The sequence below is a fragment of the Eleutherodactylus coqui genome, chromosome 9, assembly GCF_035609145.1.
Source record: "Eleutherodactylus coqui strain aEleCoq1 chromosome 9, aEleCoq1.hap1, whole genome shotgun sequence".
Classification (NCBI taxonomy): domain Eukaryota; kingdom Metazoa; phylum Chordata; class Amphibia; order Anura; family Eleutherodactylidae; genus Eleutherodactylus; species Eleutherodactylus coqui.
In genome coordinates, this window is record NC_089845.1 from 62111395 (window position 1) to 62139221 (window position 27827).

Consider the following 27827-nt stretch of genomic DNA (forward strand, 5'->3'; position numbering starts at 1 on the left):
CATCGTGAGCATTGTGCTATTAGGTTCAATAGAACCTAATAGCAGGGGGCCACGCAGCGGATTTTTGCCGCGAATTTACGCGGCGTAAATCCGTTCGTGGGAAGGAGGCCTTATAAATCATTCTGGCAAGACATACTTTATCTTTTTCTCTGGTTTGGTTGTCTCTTACTCAAGACTTATATTCGGCAGTAAAGTGAATAATTTGTAAAACCTAACAACCTCTTGTTTCCTCCTGTGCTTCGCTGCTTCATAAGCAGTACTTTAATTCATCGAAATGCATGTGATATTGTTAGAAATCAAATGTTTCATTTGCTGTTAATGGACTCTGCCATACTACTTATTGCAGTTAGTATGGGATTGATCTACTATGTATTACATTTATATATTATCAGTTGTCATTATTCTTACACTACAACTCATTCATTTCAATACACTACAAATAAGGCAAATCAACATGTTTTGTAAATAAATTGAGCCTTGATATTCTTAACTTTCCCTCTCCTCATAGTATCCACTATTAACAGTGATCACAGAACTTATTTGTTTTTTGCAATACATTCATGCTCATAAAAAACTAACTTTCATGTTCATTTCTGAAATATCGATGATTTGGGTGATCTATTGAAATGAATGACCTCCCATATTTTCCAGCGTATAAGACGACTTTTTACCCCAGGAAAATCTTCTCAAAAGCTGGGGGTCATCTTATACACCGGACTAACTACCTGTAGAAGAAAAAAAACTATACTCACCTCCCGCGGCGCTGCTGCAGGCTGTTACTCCCTCCTCTACGTCGACAGAACATTGCTTTCTGGATGCAGGGCTTGAATGCCCGGCCTCCAGAAAGCTAATGCTCTGATTGGCTAACTCAGCGTGGCGTCAGCCAATGTAAGCCAGTGCTGAGTTAACCAATCACAGCCATTCAATGACTGGTAGTTAGTTAGTTTCCCCATTGAAATGCATTGGAACACATTAATGCAGTTTCAATGCATTTCAATGGGGACAAGTGCTTTGACATACAAGTTTTTTGCCCTACGAGCTCAGTCTCGTAGCAGATTAAACTCATATGTCAAGGCACCACTGTATATCTTAAACTCTATATTTTAACTGGAAAAGTTGGGGGTCCTCTTATACGCCCAGTCATCTTATACTCCGGAAATTACGGTATATTGTATATAAACTGGAATAATGCAATAAGCTACATACAACAATGAGCAGAAAATATGAAAACATTAACATAGCTTGTAAAATGAAGAATTTTATGGCTAGTTCTTGTTTTTCTACCACTATAACCAAAATTCTCTGCGACGTTTCTAACTTTACTTTTAGGGCTAATGTCCAGGGACGGATTTCTGCCGCGTTTCCGGCAGCGGAAATCCACGGCGGAATTCCGCAGCTATTAGGTTCTATTGAACCTAATAGCTTTCCTGCTGTCTGATACTCATATGTGGAATTCTGCCGTGGATTTTCACTGTAGGAAACCAAATGGCGGCATGTTCTATTTCACAATGGATTTCTGCAGCGGGAGGTCTTGATTAATACAGTATTAATGGAGATTGCGGAAATCTGCGGAGGAATTCCATGATCACTCGTGGGCGTATCACATTTTTAAACGCGGTACTCCCGTGGCGTAAGTCCGCGGGTGTATCCCGCTCCGTCCATGGGCATGAGCCCTATATATGAGTATATATATATATATATATATATATATATATATATATCCAGCCCTATATATCCATGGAGGATTTCTACTGCGTTTCCCGCAGCAGAAATCCATGCGTGAATTACGCAGCTATTAGGTTCTATTGAACCTAATAGCTTTCTGCCTGCCAATGCTAATTTGCAGAATTCCGCCCAGGTCTCCACAGCAAGAAATAAATTGCGGCATGTTCTATTAAGCTGCGGGAGGTCTCCATTAATATAGCCTATTAATGGAGACCACGGAAATCCGCAATCACTCCCAGGCACTAGCACATTTTTAATCACGGTCTCCCATGGCGTAAATTCGCAGGCGTATTCCGTAATGCTTGGGGGCATGAGCCCTTAAAGAAGAAAAACTTCTAATAATAAAATAATCTATAAAAACTAAAGAAAACACACTGAAATATTCCAACTAAACTAGGATCTAGACCTTTACAGTCCACAATAGGCAAATTGTTTACATTTTCCAGACAGCAGAGGATGTATGTATTAGACAGCAGCTTGGTATAAAGGCCCATGATATAGATGACTTATCGCTTCTTAAAAGCTACTGGCAGCTTCTGCATGGGAATCATTACTGTTGAGACAGTAGCCTTCACTGGTTCCATGTCAGTGGCGTTTATCTGAAAGTTCTGTAAAATCTAAAGTAAACAAATGTACAAACTTTTAAATGATGCTCATTCATATTCTGTGTTTCTGTATGATTTTTACAGGCGTTTTGATAGTATAGTAAGGAAACAGTTAGGAAATAGAGATGAGCGAACCTACTCGGCCACGCCCCTTTTTCGCCCGAGCGCCGCGATTTTCGAGTACTTCCGTACTCGGGCGAAAAGATTCGGGGGGCGCTGTGGGTGAGTGGGGGGTTGCAGCGGGGAGTGGGGGGGATAGGGAGAGAGAGAGAGGGCTCCCCCCTGCTCCAGCAGTACGGAAGTACTCGAAAATCACGGTGCTCGATCAAGTAATTACTCGAAACGAGTATATTCGCTCATCTCTATTAGGAAACTTATGGGAGGTTTCTACTACCTCCATATAAAAGTAAGGCAGCCAAATAATGTTGTTTTTTTTTTGCCAAATATTTTAATTATAGTCTAAACTCAAAAGAAAAGATGGTTTTGGGAAGAATTTATGAGAAATAAATTCCTTCAGGAAGGATAGAAGCAGAACATGTCCCATTTTTTTTATCCTTTGGTTTGTAATTAAAAATGATAGTGTAAAGAAAGAACAGAGCTATCATGCGAACAATGCAGGAAAGTTTGACTACAGACTGCTTAGATGTGAATCTATTCATCTCAGGGTGTATATAAAGATCATCTGAACTTTCACATAGAAATATACATTTATAGGTATAGAAGAAACATAAAACATATACGATTAACATCAGATAAAGATCGTATGATCTGTCTGTCTTTTATATTATTTCCTTTTTTCTCTCTTAGGATAGAAATATGTTTGTCTCAGGCATGTTTAAAGCGTACTTAACTTTTCAGACAAATTATACTCATTTAATAGCCTGTGTGTGTCTCATTAATCTTTTCATATATACTTTCAGATTTTTTTTTTTAACCACTGTAGGTCAAGGCTGAAGTGTAGCCTTTCCACAATCCACTGCCTGTTGTTAGGTATTTAGGATGTTTTCTTGTCTGTGGGTTGGGGTGGGGGGAGCTGTCTTCACAGGCTCAGCTGTCTTGCAGTTAGTGTGAGCACAATCTCTGCCTCTCCTGATGTTAGAGTTACCTAACCTGGTTAAGTGCATTATATATTTTTTTCATTGGAATACCCATCAGGGCCTGGAGCTTTGTTCTGCTTTAAACTTTGAATTGTATCCAGGATCTCGCTGTCCGGAATGGGGGCATTTAATTTGCTCAACTGCACTTTGTTTAGTGAGGTAAGGTTCATTTTAGACAGGAAGGACCTGATCAGTTCCTCAGAGAGATGGGGAGTTTAGAGGTCATTTTTCAGGTTGTAAAGTTTTTCGTAGAATTTTTTAAAAATTTTTGGCTATCTCACCTGGGTGCCACATTTTGTGGCTTGTTTTTGGATCTAATAGGAATGGAATTTTTTGTTAATGGAATCTTTATTAGCTGCTTTACTAGGTCTTGTGTGTTTGCTTGATCCTACTTACTTCCAGTGCTGCTCGACCGCATTCTTGGCTCATTTTGACTATATTTATATTTATGCTTAAGACCTGCTAGAATTTGTGGGGATAAAGCAATAAGAGCCATCTCAGATTTTTCTATATTTGGAAGGAAATAATATGTTACAGACACAAAACAATATGAATTCATGTTACCCAGCAAAGAGCCAGCTGAAGCTGTAATTCTGCCAACCGTCGTCCTATGCACATCCTTTTTCCAATACCAAAAGGTATACATGCAAATGGGTTTACTGTGGATCTTGGCTTCATCCACCTCTCAGGCTTGTACAGTTGAGCATCAGGAAAGTAGTCATTATTCCACATCATTGCATGAAAGTTAATCATTACAATAGTCTATTAAAAATGAGACAAAATAACAATGGATTAATTGACTCTAAATACAGGAAACCTATGTGTAGTAAACTAGAATGTCTTGCAACAATAAGCATTCTCTGATACAACATAGAAATTACATATATTATATTATATTGTATACTTTATGTAAATAATGTTATCCAAGCATGATATTATTACTATTAATAATAATAATTTAAAGTAACTTTAGTAGGAAATCAACACAACTCAATAACATGTATCAATAGTTTACATGTATCATTATAACAACCTCTCACCAAATATTAAACATTTGCTGAAGAATGTTTCTATTCCCTTTAGGTAACTGAACACTGATCGCTAAATATGCTGTAAAGACAAGTGATACTTACACCTTGTGGAATCAAATAACCTCCAAGGTTTGTATCCTCATGCAATGTACGACTTGTAAAAGGCACTGTAGGTGTGACTCTAAATTAAAGAGGTTTGTAGTTAACAATATTATTTTATAGCAATATTTTATAACTATTATTTCATAACTTGTTTAAAGCCCCCATGTAAAAAATTATGGCATATCCATATATCAACATATCCACTCTTTTCCTCAATTATTAGGGGAATGGGTCCGCCTATCAAGTGTTCTAGTAAGCAATGGCAGCCCCATACTGGCAAAGACTTAACTCCATAAGAACTACTCACTGTAAATATATAGCAGGCAGTTGTGGGTGGTGTATGGAGCAGACTTGGGAGTGAAGCCAGCTTCATACCCTGTAAGAACCTGCTGTTTTTGTCAGATGATACCTCCCTGCAATGGTAGCAATTGGAGATGGCTAAGATCAGTGGTTCCAAACTTTTTCAGCCATGGAGCCCTTTTTGAAGCAAACATTTCTCGTGGAGCCCCAAGAAAGCGGGACAGAGGGTGTGCTCAGGTGATGGGTTAGGTGCATGGCTTATCACAACATAAGATTTTTACCTCTGTTCTTATAAAAAGGACAGGGCTGCTTAAAAAAATCAGGAAGGAATGCTGGAGTACTGGATGGGATATTGATATACATTGTATTTAAAATTAACATGCTGCGGAATTAAATCCCACACTACATGTCAATATCCGCATGGGTTTTGTGCAGATTTATTCTACAGCATGTGGATGAGATTTTCAAAATCTCATCCACTTTGCTGCTATAACTGCTGTAAATTCAGCAACAAATCCAACCCGTATAGGAATAGTAACCCACTATATTGGTGGCCCCAGTAGTAGTAGCATCCCTTATATTGGCCCCAGTAATAATACCATCCCCTATATTGGCCCCAGTAATAATAGCATCCCCTATATTGGCCCCAGTATTAATAGGCTTTCCCATTGCAGCCCCAGTAGTGATAGCACCCCTCCATTGCTGTCCCAGTGTTATTAGGGTCTGCCATTGCCGCAATTCTCTTCAGATGCAGAGAGAGGAAGTGGTTAAATTACTGACTACACACAGCATTCCCTGTGTCTGCTGCACTGCTAACCCCTTCCTTTACTTGAAACTGGATGTTTAGCAGTGTGGATTACAATAGGGGCGATTGGGATGGCTGTTGGAGTCTCAGGTCCTGGGCAGTTGCCTCAATTGCCCCTATTATAATCCATCATTGGTCCCTGTTCTACTCACCGCTGTAGTGGTGTCAGGACAGCCTGGACTGAGGAAATGAAAATCCAGGAACTGCGGTCGGCATAGCAACACGAATCACATGAACAGAGCTGGCAGTTGTGATTCATGTTGCTATGCCGACCGCAGATCCTGGACGTTCGTTTCCTCTGTCTAGGCTGTCCTGACACAACTACAGTGCTGAGTAAAGAGGAGACGTAGACCCTCTATCGGAGCCCCTGATAATCACTCGCGAAGCCCCTAGACTTTCGGAAACCCTGGCTAAGATCACTGAACTGACTTTTTAGCTGCTGCTATCAAAGTTGACATCTGAGCAGCCAGTCATAAGGGCCCACCTCCATCCCGGCCCCCTGCCACTCAATTGCGTGGTGCTGATATGTCCACCTTGCAGCCCAGAGCCTACTGAAGACTTTAAGGGCTATGTATTTCATTAATGGTACAACCATCCTCAGACCATCCCCATTTAGAAATATTAGACACTATAAAACTGAGGCTTCCTGGTATATTATCTAAAGTATATGACATAGTATCAATCACTAATGTCTCCAATAATACAAACAATCATATAATAATAATAATAACCTCATGGACTCCTTAATACATAATTTCAAATATGGCATCTTCTGCAAATGATCAGCAGATGGGATTGTTCCTGGTGATAAAACTGTCTGAATTTCATTGAGAAGTTTCTCCTGCACATCATTGTGTCTTGATAAATTATATATCAACCACAGTAAGGAATTTGCTGTCTGTAAGTAAAAGACACAGTTACTATTTTTTATTCATTTCAATTAATAATTATACAAACCTCATTATGAATGTATTGTCTGCATGTGGCTTGTAAGGCTGTATTTTCAAGTTCTTCGTTTACACTGAGAAAACTTCCTAAAGTTATAACCCTGAAGTTATATGTTACTAGTGTTACTCATCACGATTGGGCCGGGAGATGAAATCGGACCAATTTTTGCAAAATCTCTGGAAAATAGACTTTCCCATAATTCAAGCTAAGGCAGGTCAGCATGCAGCCAATATGCAGGCAGGGCACCTGGATGATTAAATGTATCCTCCATGTTGCATATGGGCAGCATTTTTATTAGACATCTGAATCACATGACTCAGCTATATATGACATAGGCATTGTGTTGCCAGCGACTATTTTACAGGTCAGCACAGCATAGAGAAGTTCAAGGCAGTGTAGGAAATATTGGAGCGGCAGCAGAAAGTGTATATTCCAACAGAAAAAGTGCTCTATCGTTCAGAAGAAATACCGTACAGAACATATCTTTTAGCTGGTGTGAAACACTATATACCAGCAGACAGATAAGCTGTGCTCTAGTGTGGGGAATATTGCAGCTCTGTTTCTTGTATTACAAATTTTGCCAAGTTATGATTCTGGCCTGTTAGATTGTCAGGCACATTACATACCTGCTTGTGCTTTTCTGTAAACAAGTAACTAAACTAAAGTAAAAAAAACTAAAACCATGCAAGCAAGGAATAGTGCACTTGTTGGTAGTTGTGGTGGTGGTGGACAGGCCAAATTGGGGCTTCAAGTGGCTCCCATGGACGCAACAGCTCCCCGTTTTGCAAGGGGCGAGGAAAGCCTGCTGCCATTCCTTAGAAGTCCCCTCTACTTCACCCCATGGCAAATTCCCTACACACTCCGAAGCAGTCCACATGGGTCCATCTGTGTCATGGATGTTAAGGAGGCAGTCTAAGCAATCAGAACGGGAAAACCAAGACAATGTATGCATTGATGCCCAACCATTTTTACCTCGAAAGAGGAATATGAGGGTGGGTCAGTGAATGGGGTCAACTTTCTACAGGCTATGTCTAGACTACATTAGGTATGTAGTAGCACAGAGCAATTATTGAAATAAATGAGTCGGGAGTGACAGACCTGATTTAAAAAAAAAAAAATTTTGAATCGGGATTGTAAATTCCGACTTCCATTAAAATGAATAGGAGTAAAAACTGGGTTCTCTTATTTGACCTCCAAAATGTTTCTTGAACAACAGTGTAGGTATAGAGCTATATCTGTTTTTAACCTATGCAACTATTTAATTATTGACTTCCCCCTTTCCTATTCACAGGAGTCTTCATATTGGAATGTACTGTTAAGGTACGCAGACTTAGACGGTCACAGTCAAATTTTAATCTTTGACTACCATACCTTGCAGATTAGACCTGTCATAATGAAATTCTTCCAGTTCAAGATGCCAGAAGGAGGAAGAATGCCAGTGGCTTTGTGATTAGCGCTATCGCAGATTCAGCAGCATGGAGTTTGTGTGGGAGAAGGAAGGGATAGCACACTGGCTCAGTGTTTACTGCTGTTTCTTTGCAGCACCAAGGTTCCAATTTGGCCAAGGAACCTCCGCATGGTGGTTCTCTGTTGTTTTTTTTTAAATAATAATGATCTTTAGCTATATAGCACATAGATATTGCACAGGTGGAGGAGGAAGGAAAAGCACATTGACTCAATGTTTAGTGCTATTGCTCTGCAGCACTGAGGTCCCAGATTCAAATCTGGCCAAGGACTAACTCTGCATGGAGTTTCTATGTTCTAAGGAAAAGCTCAGTGTTTAAAGCTATTGTTTTGCAGCACTTGAGTCCCAGGTTCAAATCAAGCCAAGGAAAACATTTGCATGGAGTGAATATAGATTGTGAACACCAATAAAGAGTATCATGAAGAAGAAACCCATGTAGATATTGACCTTGGCAACAGTGCTTCCCACTGAGCAGAGGAGAATTGGGATTTTTTTTTTGGGGGGGGGGGGGGTGGGGGGTAGATTTTCAACAGAATTTCTGATTATCTGATTTTTCCTAAATGTTCACCAAAAATCTGGTTGGGCTGACCCAATCCAATTTTGCAAAAATTGGCCAAATGTTTTCTTCTACCCAATCACAATGAGCAAAACTACCCCTGCGCACATGGCATACTGTAGATTATGCAATTGTTAAGGGGTTACAGAGACATCATATTGTATATGAATCTGTATCGCAGAAATGCAAAAATAGTGAATCAGGTGTTCCTCTGTATACTCCCAGAATGTAGTCTAAAATTATACTCTATGGCATACTTCAGGTCAATGGATGTCTATGTCTATATTTGGCATACATTGTCTGGAGCACTCCACTTTTTAATACATTGCCAATTTCTACAATTGTTAAATAAGCATGCACATTTGTTTAGCAGTCATATTTATTGCTATTAGTTGAGTTAATGTTTCGACTAGTGATGAACTTACGGTTTCAACACCTCCAATTTGAAGCTCGGTGAAAAGACCAGACAGTTGTTTCTTTGTAAGCGATTTCTCAGAATGTATTGTATTTAGCAAATCATCCTTCTGGGCACAGTCGGAATTTAGTCGCTTCTCAATATAACTTTTTACTGGTTCCACATAAAAGTAGGTTGATAAAAGAAATAAGAAATTATATATCGCATTGCCACTGAAGTCACCACATTGAATTTGAAACAGATTTTTTTCCTATTTTACTCTTTTGGATAAAGTGAATCTGACATTTTCTCTCCAGTCATCGTGTTCAATAAAATCCTACTTTTGGACTTGACTTGCCAATCATCTACAGAATCTATTATTATGACGCATCAACCAAAACATATCAATACCATTCTTGCCTGTTTTGCTGAGGTTTTGTAGTCTAAAGCCTTCCTTGCCACATTCCATTGTTTGGCTATGTTCTAGGAACTGAACAACAGTAAAATCGTAAGTGCGGCATCCAGCACATGCCAGACCCAAGTGACGCTGGGCAGACGCCATTGGCTACTGTACAACGGGGTCTGTCAAGATTCTGTTGTGCCCTCCAGCATTTTCCAAGGCAATTTAGTGCTGCATGAATGTCTACTTTGTCCTGGATTTTAACAGAAATCTGCATGTGCGCATTCAGCATGTTAACTAGAGTTTGTACATGCTTTGTGCCACTTGTTATTTACAGTTTCTGTCATAACTACTGCATGTATAAGCCTAATGACTTAAATAGAGTATTTGTGTTAGGCCGGCTTCACACAGGCGTAAGCGCAATTTGCGCGCCTTAGCGCAACATTTTTGCATGCATATTGGTGTATTATACTGCACTTTTTCTGCCTGCAAGGCATGTTCATAGGAGCATAGCTAAGAAATAGAGATGAGCGAGCATACTCACTAAGGACAATTACTCGAGCAAGCATTGTCCTTAGCGAGTACCTGCCCACTAGGAAGAAAAGATTTGGGTGCTGGCGGGGGGCGGGGGGCTGCAGGGGAGAGCAGGGGGGAACGGAGGGGAGATCTCCCCCTTTCTCCCCCTCGCTCCCCCCTGCTCACTCCCGCAACTCACCGCTCACCTGCGTCGGCACCCGAATCTTTTCTTCCGAGCTGGCAGGTACTCGCTAAGGACAATACTCGCTTGAATAATTGTCCTTAGCGAGTATGCTCGCTCATCTCTTCTAATAAACTCACTGATTGAACTGGCTAATTAGTTTTCTTGTGTATTGTGTGTAGTACATTTGCGCACCCCCTCATTGACTTCTATGGGGATCTTTGATGTTTAAATTCAAAGAAAAACAGAATGTGCTCTATTTTTTATGCAGCTGAAATCTGCAGGCAAAATATGGAAATGTGAACAAACTCATTGAAATGAATAGGTTCTGTTCTCTGTGTATGGTGCCTATGTGAAGCTGGGTTCAGACAGATAAAGAATTTACTAGTGATTAGCTGCCTCCTTTCCCAATTTGCTAGTGCATGGACAATTTAAATCACATTTTATTTCTGGCACCCTGTGAACAAAGCTAGAGCTACATGAAGATTTTGATGGCAACACATAAGTCATGTGACCAAAGATTCCTCTTTGAACTTGCACTCTGAAGTCAAAGGGGTCCTGGTGCGACAGTGGGGTTACATTGCAAGTTACTGCGACTGCAACCCACAGATCACAAAGAATCCGCTGAGATTGGACTTTTTGTGATCTGGAGATCACTAACTTGCAAGTAAAACCACAATCTCATTGACTGCAATGAGAGTTAAAGACTGCATAGCTACATGCCGTAGGTTGCGTGATCAGTGTCAGGGTCAGAAACTTTGTGCAGACCTAGCCTAAGACTTGGATCTTGGTTGGAAATTGGTATTACTTGCAGTCTAACCAGTGTTTTCAATTTGAACTTTGGTTAAACAGATTCTTCTTCATGATTTACTTGTCAGAAAGGTCTTATATTTACTATGCAGTAATGCTAAACAAGAATGATTATGGTCCTCCATGAACAATTTTTCAGAGATGCGCCCACAAAACTTGCACGTGTGCTACTGTGTTTCCCCAAAAATAAGACCTGCCTCGAAAATAAGCCCTAGCCAGATTTTCGAGGAGGCTTAAATATAGGCCCTACCCCCCAAAAAGCCCTAGTTACACTACATAAATAAACAGTAATACATTACCTAGCAGGCTCGGTCCAGTTTCAGATCCCTCCCTTTCCTCTTCATAGTCCCACGCTCTTCTCGCATCACTTCCTAGTTATGGGATTCATAAATCTTGCCTCCACAACACAATAGCTGTGATTAGTTCATTGACCGCTGCTCAGCCAATCAATGCAGCACTGGATGAACAAATCACAGCCATCAAATTGGTTCGTCCATCGCTGCATTTAATGGCTGAGCAGAGGTTGAAGAATCAATCAACAGCCATCCTGTTGCAGAGGCACGATAGTTGTTGATTGGCTGAGCATCGGTCGAAGAACCAATCATAGCCATCGCTTCCTGGAGGCGGGATTTCTGAATCCCATAACCAAGAAGTTATGTTGTATGAAAGCCGAAGACTGCAGGAAGCGCAGCGAAGCTATGAAGAGGAGTAGGAGGGACCTGGACCAAGCCTGTTAGGTAAGTATAATAAGACCTCCCCCGAAAATACAACCTAGTGCCTCTTTTGGGACAAAAATGTATATAAGATAGGGTCTTATTTTTGGGGAAACACGGTATTTAAAAGTGGCTTTACATGAGGGTATGTGGAAAAATGCTTTCCTCAACACAATGTATTTCCGCATAAACAAGGTTGATTTGCAAGCATATCTACACATATTACTGTATTTTTGCATATGCAGGGCCAGTTCACAAGCATCAACACACCCTTTCTGTAGATTAAAAGGCTATTTAACATAGTAAGGTCAAAATGTGTTCTTTTTTTTTACGGTTCTGCACTGTGTTTCACTCATCCCTTTGCATATTTGTGCACCTCCCATAGACTTCTATAGGGGCCTTGGCTGTGCAAAACACAGACAGATAGAGCAGGTCCTACTTTATTCCACTTGCGCAAAATACTCTCATGAGAACAAATCCCTTGACATCAATGGATTCTATTCTCTTATACACACACGTATATTTTAGTTGCGCAAAAGCATGTGTAAATGTGGTTGTGTGAAGAAGCCCTTACATTCATGGACTCTGTATATTGCATGTGCTACTTCTGTCTATGAAAATGGATGAGAACAAGACGTGATATAACTTGTTTCACACGGGCCATTAGTCCATGTAAAAGAACGTTTGGGTGAATAGTCTAAATGGCTATAATGAATCAATGTGCTGTCTATGGAATAGTATAATGTCCAGTAGATTACCTGTCGCAAATATATTGTCCCACGCTTCAGTATGACTTCTCCATGATTTTGTATTAAATTGTTTATGAAGGTCTGCGGGGGTAACAATGAGTGGACCTAAATAGTCCATCATCTGCAAAAAATAAAAGTTTTATATTGCAGTTATTACAAATCATAATACAAAAAAAAATCTATAAGATACATCATATGACACTGTTGAAGAAACTAATTGTAATAATGGACAACAACAAAAAAGTAAAAAATATTTCAATTAAATGAAAATAATTTCATTTAGTGTACAGACTTGTAAAATATTCTGTCACCAGGAAGGTAAACAAGTGGCTCCAGAGTTGGTGTAAGAAGGAGGGGTTCGAGTTCCTGGAGAACTGGGCTGACTTTGCTGTCGGCTACAGGCTCTACCATAGGGATGGGCTGCATCTTAATGGGGAGGGTGCAGCTGTACTGGGGGAGAAGATGGCTAGTAGGCTGGAGGAGTATTAAAACTAGGGACTGGAGGGAAGGGCAAAAATTAGAAATAGGGGGGTAGTCAATGTAGTTAGCGCCGTGGGGCCAAGTAATGGGAATGGGGGTCGAGCAGGGGTAGGGTTAGTGCAGTTGGAACTGACAGAACAGCCAGTAGTACCATTAGTAAAATGTAATTCAGGAACAAAAATAAACATATAAATTGTATGGCAATGAATGCAAGAAGTCTGATCGGCAAAGTGGGTGAGCTTGAAGTGAGAATGACTGATGAAAATTATGATATAGTTGGAGTAACTGAGAAAGGGCTTGATGATAAGTGCAATCAGGCGGTGAATTTACTGGGTAACAGTCTCTTCAGAAGAGACCGTGGAAACCAGAAAGGGGGAGGGGTATGTCTGTACGTTAATTCCTACTTAAAGCCAAGGCTACGGGAGGATATAGGAGCAGGAGAGAAACACGTAGAATCTCTGTGGGTAGAAATGCAGGGAGGAAAAAATAACAAAATCTTGATAGGGGTTTTCTAGAGGCCACCCAAAGCAACAGAAGAAATGGAAATCTTATTATTAAGGCAGAAAGAAGAGGTGTCAAACCACAATGAATTAATTATCATGGGGGACTTTAATTATCCGGATAGAATATGGGAAGACGAAACTTGCAAATCTAACAAGGGTGATAAGTTATTGAGAACAATTAAAGATAACTACCTTACCCAACTTGTGCAGGACCAAACTAGATGGAGGGCCTCTCTAGACTTATTCTTAACTAACAAACTGGACCGAATAATAGGGGTGCAGGTTGGGGAACAGGGAGCACAATAAAATTAATTTAAAGCTGTTATTCAATAAGAAACCTTACCAGGGAGCGACAAAAAAACAAAACTTTAGTAAAGCAACATTTGATCAGTTCAGAACTACTATCGGTAACATTAATTGGAATAACATCCTCAAAAATATCAGTACAGATGACAGATGAGAGAAGTTTAAAAACATAATGACCTCATGTGAACAGTTCATACCCTTTAAAAATCAAAGAACTACAAGAAGAAGGAAACCAATGTGGCTCGACAAGACTGTAAGGGGGGCAATAAACGAAAAAAAGAAAGCGGTTAAACTACTAAAGCAAAAAGGCAGTGAAGAATTGCTAAAATCATACAGGGAAAAAACAAATAATAATAATAATCTTTATTTGTATAGCACCAACATATTCTGCAGTCCTTACATAGACAGGGGGAATATAGAAAGACAAAATACAAAAATTATAGAACCACGGTTACAATAGTAATCAGTAGATGGAAACAATAGGGGTGAGGGTCCTGCTCCAACGAGCTTACATACTACAAGTAATGGGGTGATACAGAAGGTAAAGGGGCTGGCGGTGTGCGCCGTATGGCGAGGTGGAGAGTGAGGGATGCTATACACATGGACAATGGTCAGACATTTAGCCGTGTGACGGCAGAAACAGTATGACTGCAGGAGCAGTTTATGATGGCTAGCAGGGATTGCAGTCACTAGGACAGAGAGCATGTTATCAGGCGGAGTACAGAGGGGTTTGTTTAGGGAATGCGGTATGCCTCCCTGAAGAGGTGCGTTTTTAGAGCACGCCTGAAGTTCTGCGAGTCCTGGATTGCTCGGGTAGCCTTTGGTAGTGCGTTCTAGAGGACCAGTGCTGCTCTGGAGAAGTCTTGGAGGAGGGAATGAGAAGTTCGAATTAGAGGGGCGCGCAGTCTGGTTTTGTTAGCAGAGCGGAGAGCCCGGGCTGGGTGATGGATTGAGATGAGGGAGGCAAATAAGGGGGGCTCTGCGCTGTGGAGGGCTTTGTGGATGAAGGTAGCGAGTTTAAATTGAATTCTGTACTTAACGGGCAGCCAGTGCAGTGACTGGCACAGGGCAGAGGCGTCCGAGTAGCGGCTGGACAGGAAGATGAGCCTGGCTGCCGCATTCAGGATGGATTGTAGAGGGTAGAGTCTGGTGCAAGGGTGGCTGATCAGCAACGAGCTGCAATAATCGAGCCGGGAGTGGATGAGGGCAACAGTAAGCGTTTTTAACGTGTCCACAGTGAGAAAAGAGCGGATTCTTGCGATGTTCTTGAGGTCCAGCTGACATGTTTGGGCCAGAGATTGGATGTAGGGGGTAAATGATAGATCAGAGTCGAATATGACCCCAAGGCAGTGGGCATGTTGTCTAGGAGTTATGGTGGCACCACACACTAAGATGGAGATGTCAGGATGAGGTCGGTTAGTGAAAGGAGGAAACACCAGTAAGTCAGTTTTAGAGAGGTTTAGTTTTAGGTAGAGAGAGGACATAGTGTTAGAGACAGCGGACAGACAGTTGGTGATGTTTTGGAGGAAAGGTGCAGAGATGTCATGGGAAGAGGAGTAAAGCTAGGTGTCGTCAGCATACAGGTGGTATTGGAGCCCCAATCCCCTGATGGTGGGTCCAATAGGGGCTGTGTAGATAGAGAAAAGAAGAGGGCCGAGGACCGAGCCCTGGGGGACACCAACAGCAAGGGGAAGAGGAGTGGAGGTAGAGCCAGCAAAGGAGACACTGAAAGAGCGAACTAAGACACTGAAATATGTAAAGGAAAAATCAAAAGTGCTAAGGAGGAGGCAGAGAGACTGATCGCCAAAGATAGTAGAAACAACCCTAAACTATTCTTCAATTATATTAACAGCAAAAGGATTTGCAATGAGAGCACTGGCCCAATAACAAATAATACAGGAGAGATCATGGAAAATGATAGGGGGAAGGCAAATCTATTAAATAGTTTCTTTTCAAGTGTATTCACGAACGAAAAGGAAATGTCACATGAGATGCAGGAGAATAAAACGAACCCCCCCCCCCCCCCCCGCAAAATACTGCATGCCTAACACAGGAGGAAGTGCTGAGCTGTTTAAAGAGCATTAAAACCGACAAATCACCGGGCCCAGATGGAATACACCCAAGGATTCTAAGGGAACTAAGTGAAGTGATAGCTAAACCACTATTTCTAATATTTATGGATACTATTAAGACCAGGGGTTGTACCATTGGATTGGCACATTGCCAATGTAGTTCCAATATACAAAAAGGGGTCCAAAAAAGAGCCAGGAAACTACAAGTCTCACTTTAATAACTGGAAAAATATTCAGGGGGTTTTTGAGAGACGCCATCCTAGAATACCTCAAGGAGAACAACGGAATAACTCCTCATCAGGATGGGTTCACGAGGGTCCATCATGTCAGACCAATCTGATAAGCTTCTACAATGAAGTAAGCTCTAGGCTGGACCTGGGAGAGTCTATTGATCTCATATATCTGGATTTCTCTAAAGCATTTGACACTGTGCCGCATAATAGGTTGATATATAAAATGAGACAGCTCAGACTGGGTGAAAACGTATGTATCTGGGTAAAGAACTGGCTCAGAGATAGAAAGCAGAGGGTGGTAATAAATGGATTGTACTCTGAATGGGCCACCATTGCTAGTGGGGTGCCACAGGGTTCAGTATTAGGCCCCATTCTGTTCAATATATTTATCAATATATAAGGACTGCACAGTAAAATATCAATATTTGCAGATGATAAAAAATTATATAAGACAATTAATACAACAGAGGAAAATTTGCAGCTACAAAAGGACCTAGATAAGCTGGGGGCTTGGGTAGAAAAATGGCAAATGAGGTTCAATGTTGACAAATGTAATTTGTCAACTATTGAATGACAGCTATTGAATAACAGCTGAAAGCTGCCCCTGATTGGACCCTGTGCTGAGCCAATCAGAGGCAGCACTCACTCACCCATTCATGAATTCATGAATGGGTGAGTGAGAGCTGCCTCTGATTGGTAAGGGCTGTGACCAATCAGAGGCAGCCCATTCAGCAGGCGGGGATTTTAAATCCCCGGCTGCTGAATACTACACAGAGCAGTTCAGGAGAACTGCCGGCCGGCCGCGGCTGAACTCCGGCTGCAGGGACAAGGTGAGTATATATATTTTTTTATTTTTACACATTTTAGGATGATTTTCAGGGAAGGGCTTATATTTTTAAGCCCTTCCCGAAAATTCATCCCGCGCTCGCCGGCAGCCCATTGCTTTCAATGGAGTCGGCTGTATTGCCGGCTCCATTGAATTCAATGGGCGAACATCGTTCTTCTCTGCCACAGCTGTTACAGCTGTGGCAGAGGAGAATGATCTTTGTAGTATATGTTCTCAATGGGGTCGGCGCTGCTGCCGCCGGCCCCATTGAGCGCATATAATAGAACACAAGGAATTGCAGATCGCAGATAGGTGCGATCTGCGATTCCCCGTGTCCTATAATTTATCGGACATCTGCATAAAAAGCGCCCATGTGTACGATGCCATTGAGAAGCAATGGTTCTATATATGCGCAGATCGCACGAAAAAACGCCCGTCTGACCGAGGCCTAAGGACGGGGTGATGGCAAAATCTATAGAGGAGTTTAAGAGGGGACTAGATGTCTTTCTAGAGTGCTACGATGTTACAGGATATAGACATTAGGTGACCAGTGCGTTGTTAATCCGGGTCTTACAGTCAGGTAGGAACTATCAGAGGTTTATCCAGGGATTATTCTGACTGCCATTATGGAGTCGGGAAGGGATTTTTTCCCTGATGGGGCTAATTGGCTTCTGCCTCTTGGGGGTTTTTGCCTTCCTCTGGATCAACAAGGAGGTTGAAACAGGCTGAACCAGATGGACATTGTCTTCTTTCAGCCTAACATTCTATGTTATTATGTATGTTACATGATGCCTCCTTCCATAATATGGAAAGTAATGGAACATACAGTTTTTTTGCTCACATAATCAGATGGAAAACATCCAGGTGCCTCCTTGTAAGAAAAGAGACATATGGAGTTACACTATGGGCCTATAGTTGTTTATGTGAGCAATAATACAAACCATATAACACCTACCATACTTATTTAAATGCTCTTTCGTACACTTATGGTTAGAGGGAACCTTGGAACAGCGCCATCAACCACGTTTTGGTACTGTTCAGGGAGGTGATGGTGTTCCCCACGGAACATTTGTGTGGTCTGAAAATCTCACTCTTTTTAGAGTGCTGTGCATGCACTCTTCAATAGAGAGAGTACTATTATTTGATACTCTGTGGTGTTCTGCCAATGATCTGCTGTTTTCTGGTCCCCTCTTTGGTCGTCTTAGATGGCAGCTACATTGTTCTGTCTATTTGATGTACACTGTGCATTGATAGTGCACTCATTGTTTAAGACAATTCTGCTTTATGATTGGCTATTGATAATCACATGAGTAGCACTGGTCAATATGTAAATCCTGCACTGAGCAGGGAGTTGGACCAGATGACCCTGGAGGTCCCTTCCAACTCTACCATTCTATGATTCTATGAATATGGTGTTTATTGAGCAGAGAGAGGAGTGCCTCTTAGGATATTGATGAGGTGCCCAGGAAACAGTGAATCCACAGCAGAATGCTGCAAACAAGGGGAATAGGTAATATTACTTTCCGGCTCCGGGTGTGGACCAAATTTTATACATACATTAAAATACAATACATTTATTCACCTTCATGTTCAGAGCGATAGTTAATTTCTTGTTCTCCTACAACTCGGTGCAGGTACTCCAAACAAATATTGTTAGGGTGGTTTCACACCTGCATTAGAACCTCCACCCTGAGTTTCTGTCACAGATCTAGCTGCAAGTACCGGAAGAAAAAACGTTGCATGCATGGCATTTTCTTCTGCCCCAAAACTGGGCAGCTGGGTGGAAAGCACGCGGACCCCATTATAGTCAATGGGGCCCACCCAACGCTGTTCGGTTCTAAAGGAAGCAGGAAAGCGGAATCCCCAGCTCAAGTATGAAAGCACCCGAAAACAAACATGTTACCTTTGTTAGTAAACACTCATATTTAAATATGTATACTGCACCTTTTTCACTGACTGTATGAATAGCAATGCATCTTCTGTACATGATTCTTGGAGAAGTCCACATCTCTCATTATACAGGACTGAGCATATTACTGAAGAAAGAAAAGACTGACATTTATCACAGTAAAAGCCAAGAACATTTATCCACAGACTGCGATGATTTATCTCTGCCTACTTACATTCATATGAGAGTTTGTTAAGTTCAAAATACAAATCATCAATTCTGCCGTGTTCGTCACACACTCGGTTGACATGTGTGATAAAATCTTTCAATACCTGCAAAAAGATCTCAAATTTATCTAACTGAATTTTAGTTTTAAGCATTAAATACTCCATTTTTGGCTTAGATAATAATAATTTTGAGCAGCTTTTATGCTATATTTTATTGTACAAAACTTGGAACATTCTGCCATGATATATTACGTTACGTTGTAACTTATTACAGTGGTTGGAAGTTATGCCATGTTGGTACCAAATGAAATTCAATGTACTGTACAGCAAATACGTAGTTTATAGTTATGTCTAATTTTTTTGTTCTAAAAGTTGGCAAATCACCTCATTAATTTGTGCATCCATTTGTGCTACCTCTTTGATTTTCATCAACTTTGCTTGAGCTATTCTTCTCATATCCAACCACTCTTTACCATCACTGTGGATAAAAAATATGCATTATGAATACATGTAAAATGGACATTTTCCAAACAAATTGGCAACACAATATATCCATATTTAGGCCTTGGAATGTGCTCCCCTTCTCAGTGGATTAAAAACTGTGTGGGAAAAGTCCTAATGTTTGTGACAACTTTTTCAACTTAAACTGAGACAATGGGGCATATTTACTAAGGCCTCTTGCACATTGGAACATTGAATTGTGTGAACGACTAGCAGCAGGTGTCTATGGGAGCTGCCGGCATTGTGCCATCAAAAGATAGGATTAGTCCTATCTTTTGATGAAGAGAAATCTATGCATCAAAAGAATCTTTTGACGCGCGAACCCATGGGTTCTTTTAGACGTGATTTTTTGATGCATCTTCTCTGCGTCTTCTGGAGCATTTTGACAAAAGTTAGAATGCATTACTACTCTAGGCAACCTCTTGAGTGGTGGTTGAACCTTGGGCCAGTTTTTTGCACCTTAAAACTAGATCTTGCAAGAATTAAATCTGGCGTATTTTAACACTCGATCAAGAAGTGTTTAGTAAGGTCCAAACATCTGTTCTTTTTGGCACACATAATTGATACATTTTTGTAACTTAATTTGCTCCCAAATTTTGATGCAACTAGACTTCTGGCACAGCTAGAATAGTAAATCTGTCCCAATTACTTTTTGTTTTTTGATTCTGTGGTCCATCTCCAGACATCATAAAGCCTTATTACATTCTGAGGCTATAGCCTGGCATAGTGAATTTGAATTGCCATAAGAAAAATTAACCGTTTGGTATTAATTCTAAATAAAGTATAAACTTTTATTATAATATAGATGGACAAACACCTATATTTAAAAACCCAGTCTTCAAAGGTCAGTCCATAAACATGGTAGTATCAAGACTGCTTCTATATAATATGACAGTTTGGTAACTGAAGTCATCTATGGAGGAGGGCCAATGCTATATTCTTAGTACAGATAAACTTTCTGACTGACTACCAGAGACTGATATCTAAAAACTAGCTGTACAACTCCTAATTGTAAAGCTCCAACATGCTTTTCTGTCTAAACCGCATCATCAGGGAGACAAGGTGGTAGCTATAGTGAGCCAGGCGCTCACAGTCAGAACTTATATAGTAAAGGGGCGGACCAAATGAGCGGACAACCTATCCAGATAAGAGAAGAAATTGGGCTTATCATTGTGAAGCAATGCAGAGAGGGCGAATGATTGACAATGATCTCCTCCATACACATGACAGGAGGCTACGTCCAATGGGAGACAGATGCTTGCACATGTGCTGTCCTGTTGGAATGGCTTGAGGTCCATTTACACACACAGATATCTTTCAAAAGATTGAAAGATCAGCAATCGTTTTGCATAAAAGTACTAAAAGACACTAATTGCTATTAGTACTTATCAGCTTCATTTGCATGCAAATGAGCTTCTGGGAGCTGTTACAGAACTCAGCAGGAGGTCTGAGCTCTTAAATTAGCTGTATTGTTCAGCCTTGGGCTCCCCTGGGAGATCCCAGCACCATGGACAGCAGACACAGCATGTGGTCCTGCCAATCAGCTGTACGGCAAAGGGGATAACAGCTGATAACAATGTTATCAGCTGTTATTGGGTCTCTGCTGGCAGAACACAGCGTGTGGTCCTGCTTATCAGCTGTTCTGCTGAATAACGGTTTTCAAGCAGAACTGGAAATCTTGGTTTGGCAGAAAACTGAAAGATGAGCACATTTAGACACAAAGATTATCGCTCAAAAGATGGCTTTTGAGCGAATTGTGAGTGATAATCAGTGTGTGTAAATGGGGCTTTAGAAAGATAAGTGCTAAAAAGTCCTTATTGGCTCTTATAGGCTTTATTATACACTACCTACTTTCTAAATATGAGAATCAGTACATGTCCACTCTGCAACTCTGCCATTTTTAAGTCTATAGGTATGCGCACCAATTTTAGAAAATTCTTTCCAAGTCCCCTTTTTTGTGTGGTGTTTGTATTTTCTAGCACCTACTTACACAAGTCTCTACTTACATGAGATTTGATTGGTTTTATTGGCTCTTATAGGCTCCATTATATACTTTAAGTTTATTGCATCTACAGTAGGGGATACCTACTTTCTGAATGTGGGAATCAGTACATGTCCACTCTGCAATTCCGCCATTTTAAGTCTATAGACATATGCACCACTTTTAGAATAATTGGGACTGAATTTTTCTAAGTCCTTTGTTATGTGTGGTGTTTGTCTTTTTTAGCACCCATTTTTTCTAGTCCACCTGCCTTTTTTTTCAAAGTCCCAACTCACACAGGATGAAATTGGCCTTTATTGACTTCTATAGGTTCCATTATATATTTTATGTTTACTGCACTTATAGTAAGGTATGCGTACTCTCTAAATGTGGGAATCAGTACATGTCCACTCTGTAATTTTGCCATTTTCAAGTCTATAGGCATGTGCACCATCCTTAGAACATTTGGAACTGATTTTTTTCTAAGTCTCTTTTTATGTGTGGTGTTAGTCTTTTTAGCACCTAAATTTCTAAGCCATTCCAATAGGACAGTACATATGCAAGCATCTGTTTCCCATTGGACTTAGCCTCCTGCCATGTGTATGGAGGAGATCACTGTCAATCATTCGCCCTCTCTCCATTGCTTCACAATGGTCGACCCAATTGCTTCTCTTGTCTGGATAGGTTGTCCTCTCATTTGGTCCGCCCCTTTACTATATAAGTTCTGTCTGTCAACACCCGGCTCACTATAACTATCACCTTGTCTACCTGATTATGCTGTTTAGACAGCAAAACATGTTGGAGATTTACTATTAGGGGTTATACAGCTAGTTTTTAGATATCAGTCTCTGGTAGTCAGCTAGAAAGTTTTTTCTGTACTAAGAATATAGGATTGGCCAGCCTCCGTAGATGACTTCAGTTACCAAACTATTATATTATATAGTAGCAGTCTTGATATTGCCATGTTTATGGACTGACCTTTGCAGACTGGTGTTTGTCCGTCTACATTATAATAAAGGTTTATATTTTATTTAGAATTAATACCAAAGTGTTAATTTTGCTTATGGCAATTCAAATTCAGTATCTTTCAACCCAGACTTTTTGGGCATTCAGTACTATTAGTAGCCTGGCATAGAGCTGGAGTTTATGGCTTAGAGGTACTGCTCCTACCCATTGTAATTCAGTTTCACTTCCGCCTTTAATGTCATGGGTGCACTGACAGCACTCATGAGATCACATGATGATAATGTGTTTCACAGAGCAGGAATTTGCCCGTAATTGCAATGTACATTTTTTTTGTTGCTGTTAGGAACAAATTAGGCAGGTTGACTGCTAATTAAATTATTTATTGTTAGAACAGACCCAGTTAACCTCCAGTGATTAGCTGTAATCTGCAGAGAAAACTGTCAACAAGTACTTTCCTTGCTGCACAATCACAGGGAAATGTAGCAATACATTGTACCCAGTAAAATTAATGAGTGCCCTTGTAATGCAAAGAGAGGTTTCTTCAGATATGTATTCATGTGTGTATGCATTAGTATATATCCACTGATCAGCTGTAACATTAAAATCACTGACAGATGAAGTGAATAGCATTGATTAACTCATGACAGTGGTATTTGTTAAGATGTGGGATATATTAGGCAGGAAGTGAATAAAAAGTTTGGGTCAGAAAGGTGGGACTTGCATGTATCAGAATTTCATGGAATATCCCGTGGATATGCTATAAAAATGTGAGATGGGAATCCACCTTAAAAAGAGTTTCACCTGAAAATATTTTTTTCCCTATTCATAGGCTAATGGATAACTATTTGACTGGTGGGAAGCTAGTGACTCTTGGGACCTCATAATCACTAGTAAGTGGGTCTCAAACGGCCATGAATGAAGAGAGCAATTGTCATGCATAAGTACCAGCTCCATTTATTTCAGTTGGACTGATGGGGATAGCCAAGTGGCTATTCTAATAAGAAAAAATATCAAAAAGCTCATCCATTAGTAGATATATAGTTTAGCGTATTGTAAATTTAAAGGGTTTTTTGAGAATAAAAAAATTACAGCGAAGGTGCTAAAATAAAAAAAGCAATACTTACCACTTAGATGTCTCTTCTCCCATCCAGCGCATGAGCCCCAATCTCAGCTGCTCCAGACCCAGAAGATGTCATAATGATCAGGTGTCATTGTACGCATGACTGTTCAGCCAATCAGTGGCTTCAGTGGCAATACTATCATGAGATTGCTGAGCAATCACATATACAATGAACAGCATATGACCAGTGAGCATCTTCCAGAACAGGACCATCAGGGACTAGGGCTCTAGTGCTGGACTAGAACAGATATCTAACTGGTTTGCATTGCTTTTTTTGCCCACTCCCTACCCAGAGTTTTTTTCCACTTTTGGAAAACCTCTTTAAAGGCCAAACAAAGCACACACAGCATTTTGGGGTGTAGACCGAGTGAGGCATTTTCCCAGTTTTGCAAAGAATATAAAAATTGCCTATTCCTTACATAATTACTAGAGATGAGCGAACGTGCTCGGCCACGCCCCTTTTTAGCCCGAATACCGCGAATTCCGAGTACTTCCGTACTCGGGCGAAAAAATTCGGGGGCCGCCGTGGCGGCACGGGGGGTAGCAGTGGGGAGTGGGGGGGAGAGGGAGAGAGAGAGGGCTCCCCCCTGTTCCCCGCTGCTACCCCCCGCACCGCCACGCCTCTCCCCGCCCCCCGGCGCCCCCCGAATATTTGCGCGCGAGTACTGAAGTACTCGAAAATGGCGGTACTCGGGTGCGTAAGTACTCATAACGAGTACGTTCGCTCATCTCTAATAATTACATAATTTTCTTAATGGAATTAAAACAATCACAAATAAAAAGAATTGTTATTATTGAATTCAATATTTTGCATAATTACATGCAAAGGCAAACGAGGAATGAAGAAATAAAATGGGACATCTCAATCATACTTTCAAATGTAACTATATATATATATATATATATATATATATATAGGCAATGTACAGTAAAAATATTAGGCACTCACAGTGTAAGTAAGCCATAAGCTTCATCTCTGTAATCTCTGTACAATTTCCATGGTTTGATCTCCATTCTTTTAGGATGGATGCATTCATGTCTTAGAATTGATTCCAGGAGTGCTGGGTCTCCAATTTGTACTGACTTAAAAGCTCCAAGATTCATCTTAAAAATCCCTCCAAATTGTTGATGATATTTATGCTTATGAAGAATAAAAACAGAATTCCAAAGCATCAAAATGCAGACAATGTAAGAACATAACCCATATACTACCAATCATGTATTTAGCATATAATAAACATACCATGATTTCATGTTGATTTTGTAGTCCCCCATTCCACATGAAATTTAAGAGGCTTCCAAAACCAGGACCTGGGAGAGAGGAAAAGGGTAATGGTAATGGTCTTTCTTTTGTTAAGCCAGTGCTTTCAGTGTGGAAGTGTATTTTTTGTATTAAACTCATGTAAGGAGATATGTAAGGTGATAATGCTAATGAGAGAGTCTTCATGACAGGTGCTTAATGTTCAATACTTGTACTGTGAGTCCCTTCCTCAATGTTCAAGTTATGTAGATGTCTCCTAAATGTTGAAGTCCAATATAAAGAGTGTATGTAAGTGGAAAGGATTGGTCTGAAATGTCTTTTATATGGAACAGTACTACAAAAAGAAATACAGTAGCCTTCAATTTCATTGGCTAAGAGTTTGATGGGAAGGGCATGGAACAGGTTTGAAATTAGGGGATGCTTATATCAGCATAGTAAGCATTCATTCGTTTCTTAATTAGGAAGATGAACCAGCTCAAAAGACTCAAGCTCAAGTACACTCCTTGTCTAGGTAACAAAAGCATTCATAGCTAGAAACTTGTTTAACACAATGTTATCTCCAACTTTTCTTAAAATGTAAACCTGGAGCTATTCTAGAAGAATTATATACTTTGTCATTGTGTTCAGTGTGTATCTCACTCATTAGAACATTTTAATAATGTATAAGGATATTCAATAACAATTCAATATATTAAAGTTATCAGGTATTTTATATATTCAGCTTTATTATAGACTACAAAATATGTTTATGAAGCTATAGTCCAAAGGAATTGACTTTTGCCTTATTTTCTTAAAGAACATTCCTGGATTGCACAAGTATTTAAACAATCCTCTTTTTTCAATTTAAATATACAGTTGTGTCTTAGCTGTTTCTGGCAAAGTTGTGTTACAATCATACACCAGACAGCTTTCCAGGAATTCCACTTGCCATTTTTACCTAATTATCCATTGTACTCTTCAAAAGTATTGTGCAAGTTTATCAATTACCATTCAGTATAGTAGAAATGCTGGTGATAACCCATGTGGAAGTTGTAAAGGTGGCCATAATGCTTGAACTCAACTTTCCCTTGAAACAGATATAATTAAGGGGCAAGAAAATACTAGTCAGTTTCCAAAGAATGAAATTACACATACACTACAAATGGAAGATGACTCTTGTGTTTGAAGGTAAAGTGACACTTATATATAAATTAGATTTATTATAAATCACAAATTTGGGAAATTTCAATTTCTCCCTAGTATTTATCCAAAACCCAGGATAATCATAGCACATAAAACATCAGGTGAAATACCATGTGAATACTATTAATGTCTTGTATAGCAAGAATAAACACTCCATAGAAAATTCTATCTATTGTAGACGAGCATAAGAGTTGTGTATTATCTATGTAGACCAGTAATTAAGGCATGAGTTATTCAGTTTTCTGTCTTCCTTCCTGAAGTTCCCCACAAGGCTATTTATGGTTCTATATAGTCCATTGTTTAATTTGCTAAAATAGTGACATCCAATACACTTGAACAACAACTTGAACTTCTTCAACTTCCAAGCTCAATAACCAGGGTTGTTTTGGTCTTTATACCTAAATAGTCATTCAAGAAGAGTACTACTGAACTCACTTGAACCAAAAGTAGTGAAAGGCGATGAGAATTTACTTGTAGGAGAGCTTTCTTCTTTGACTATTCACAGGATGTTTAGCATTGTTACATACCAGGGGCAAGTAATAGGGGCATATTGAAAAGTCTTATATTTAGACAAATTCAAATTACAATTCTGGGCTTCCACTTTGTGCGTAGGCCAAGGACACTATTTTTAGCTAAATTTCCATAAAAAAACTAGCTCTATAGATGTTTTCACAAATTCCATGAACAAAAGCTCATTATTTAAAATTGAATGCTGTAAGCTATATACAGCTTCAAGAAATCCTTAAATAGATTGGAACATCCTTGAAGGACTATTTGGCTTGCAGGGATATAATACGATCTACACAATTATATAATAATTATAATAATACATTTGTACATGATTTCAATTTCATTTTTTGTGAGCGACATTGCAGACAATGGAAAAATGACATAATCAAGAAGAAAAAAGGGACCAGCTCATCCACTTAAGTTCCCTATGAGCACGGAAAGCTTCTTGCACAGCGAATCTTTTTCCAATGCAGATCACACTCGTAACTTCAAAATTAGGAATTTTAGTAACTGTAATTCTAAGATGGTAATCTGTTATTTGATGTACCTTAGATGATAAAGCTATGTGGGCGGTACCATATGCAAGTTCAAATGGAGATTCGTGGAACATGTAAACATCTCCAATAATAACACAGGGCATCGGGCATCCAATGCTTCAAAACATGTTATCGATGTACATAATTGCGATAGTTCATCTTTGAAAACAATTGCAGTAAAAAAACTCATATAAAAGTCAAGAGGAGGGGATCTACATAGAAGATTAATTCATAGAGAGGCATTCTGGAAGTTTAATCTCGACACCCCAACTGACTTCATTTGAAATGCAAACTGAATGTGAATGCACATGGGCAGACCTGCTTCCGGATTCCGCAGCAAATACTGACCATAGCATGCTATGCAAAAGTTATTCTTTATGCACACGAGTGGAAACCAATTACTGTTTCTACTCGAGGATGAAAAATCACAGTATGCTGCATTTTCATGCTCGACCTAAATGGGCGGCTTCCATTGAAGTCAGTGGAAGCTGGTTGACCCGCCGCCATAGTGATAGTGCGAGGACATCTGTACTGTGCATATGTGTCGGTGTGACAGCCCGACCATCCGCAGTACAGATTTCAGAAGAAAAAGACAGGCATGCAGGGTCACAGCTGCCGTGGCATGTCCGTGGTGTCAGCTGCAGACGTGCTGCAGATCCCGACGGCTTACATTGACTTCAATGGAAGTCTGTGGAAGCCGTCCATGCGGTAAAAACCACAGAAAATGGAGCATGCTGCGTCTTTTCCCGCGCGTGCTATCCGCACACTGGGAAATAAATAACATCCGCAGGTATTTAAATACCTACGGACGCCCAATGATAGTCTATGGGCATATTGA

At 40.2% G+C, this 27827-nt stretch overlaps 1 protein-coding gene across 1 annotated transcript; it reads right to left on the reverse strand.

Moving 5' to 3' along the window:
* Positions 1-2231: 2231 nt before the first annotated feature.
* Positions 2232-27093, reverse strand: LOC136578650 (1,25-dihydroxyvitamin D(3) 24-hydroxylase, mitochondrial-like). The gene is made up of 12 exons (XM_066578845.1): positions 27030-27093; positions 24744-24811; positions 24450-24640; positions 19317-19410; positions 18941-19037; positions 18762-18853; positions 12407-12518; positions 9060-9202; positions 6397-6563; positions 4561-4639; positions 3992-4189; positions 2232-2342 (listed from the first exon to the last, which is right to left on the reverse strand). The coding sequence occupies exons 1-12, from the start codon at positions 27091-27093 to the stop codon at positions 2232-2234; spliced, it is 1416 nt and encodes a 471-aa protein (XP_066434942.1).
* Between the last annotated feature and the right edge of the window lie 734 nt (positions 27094-27827).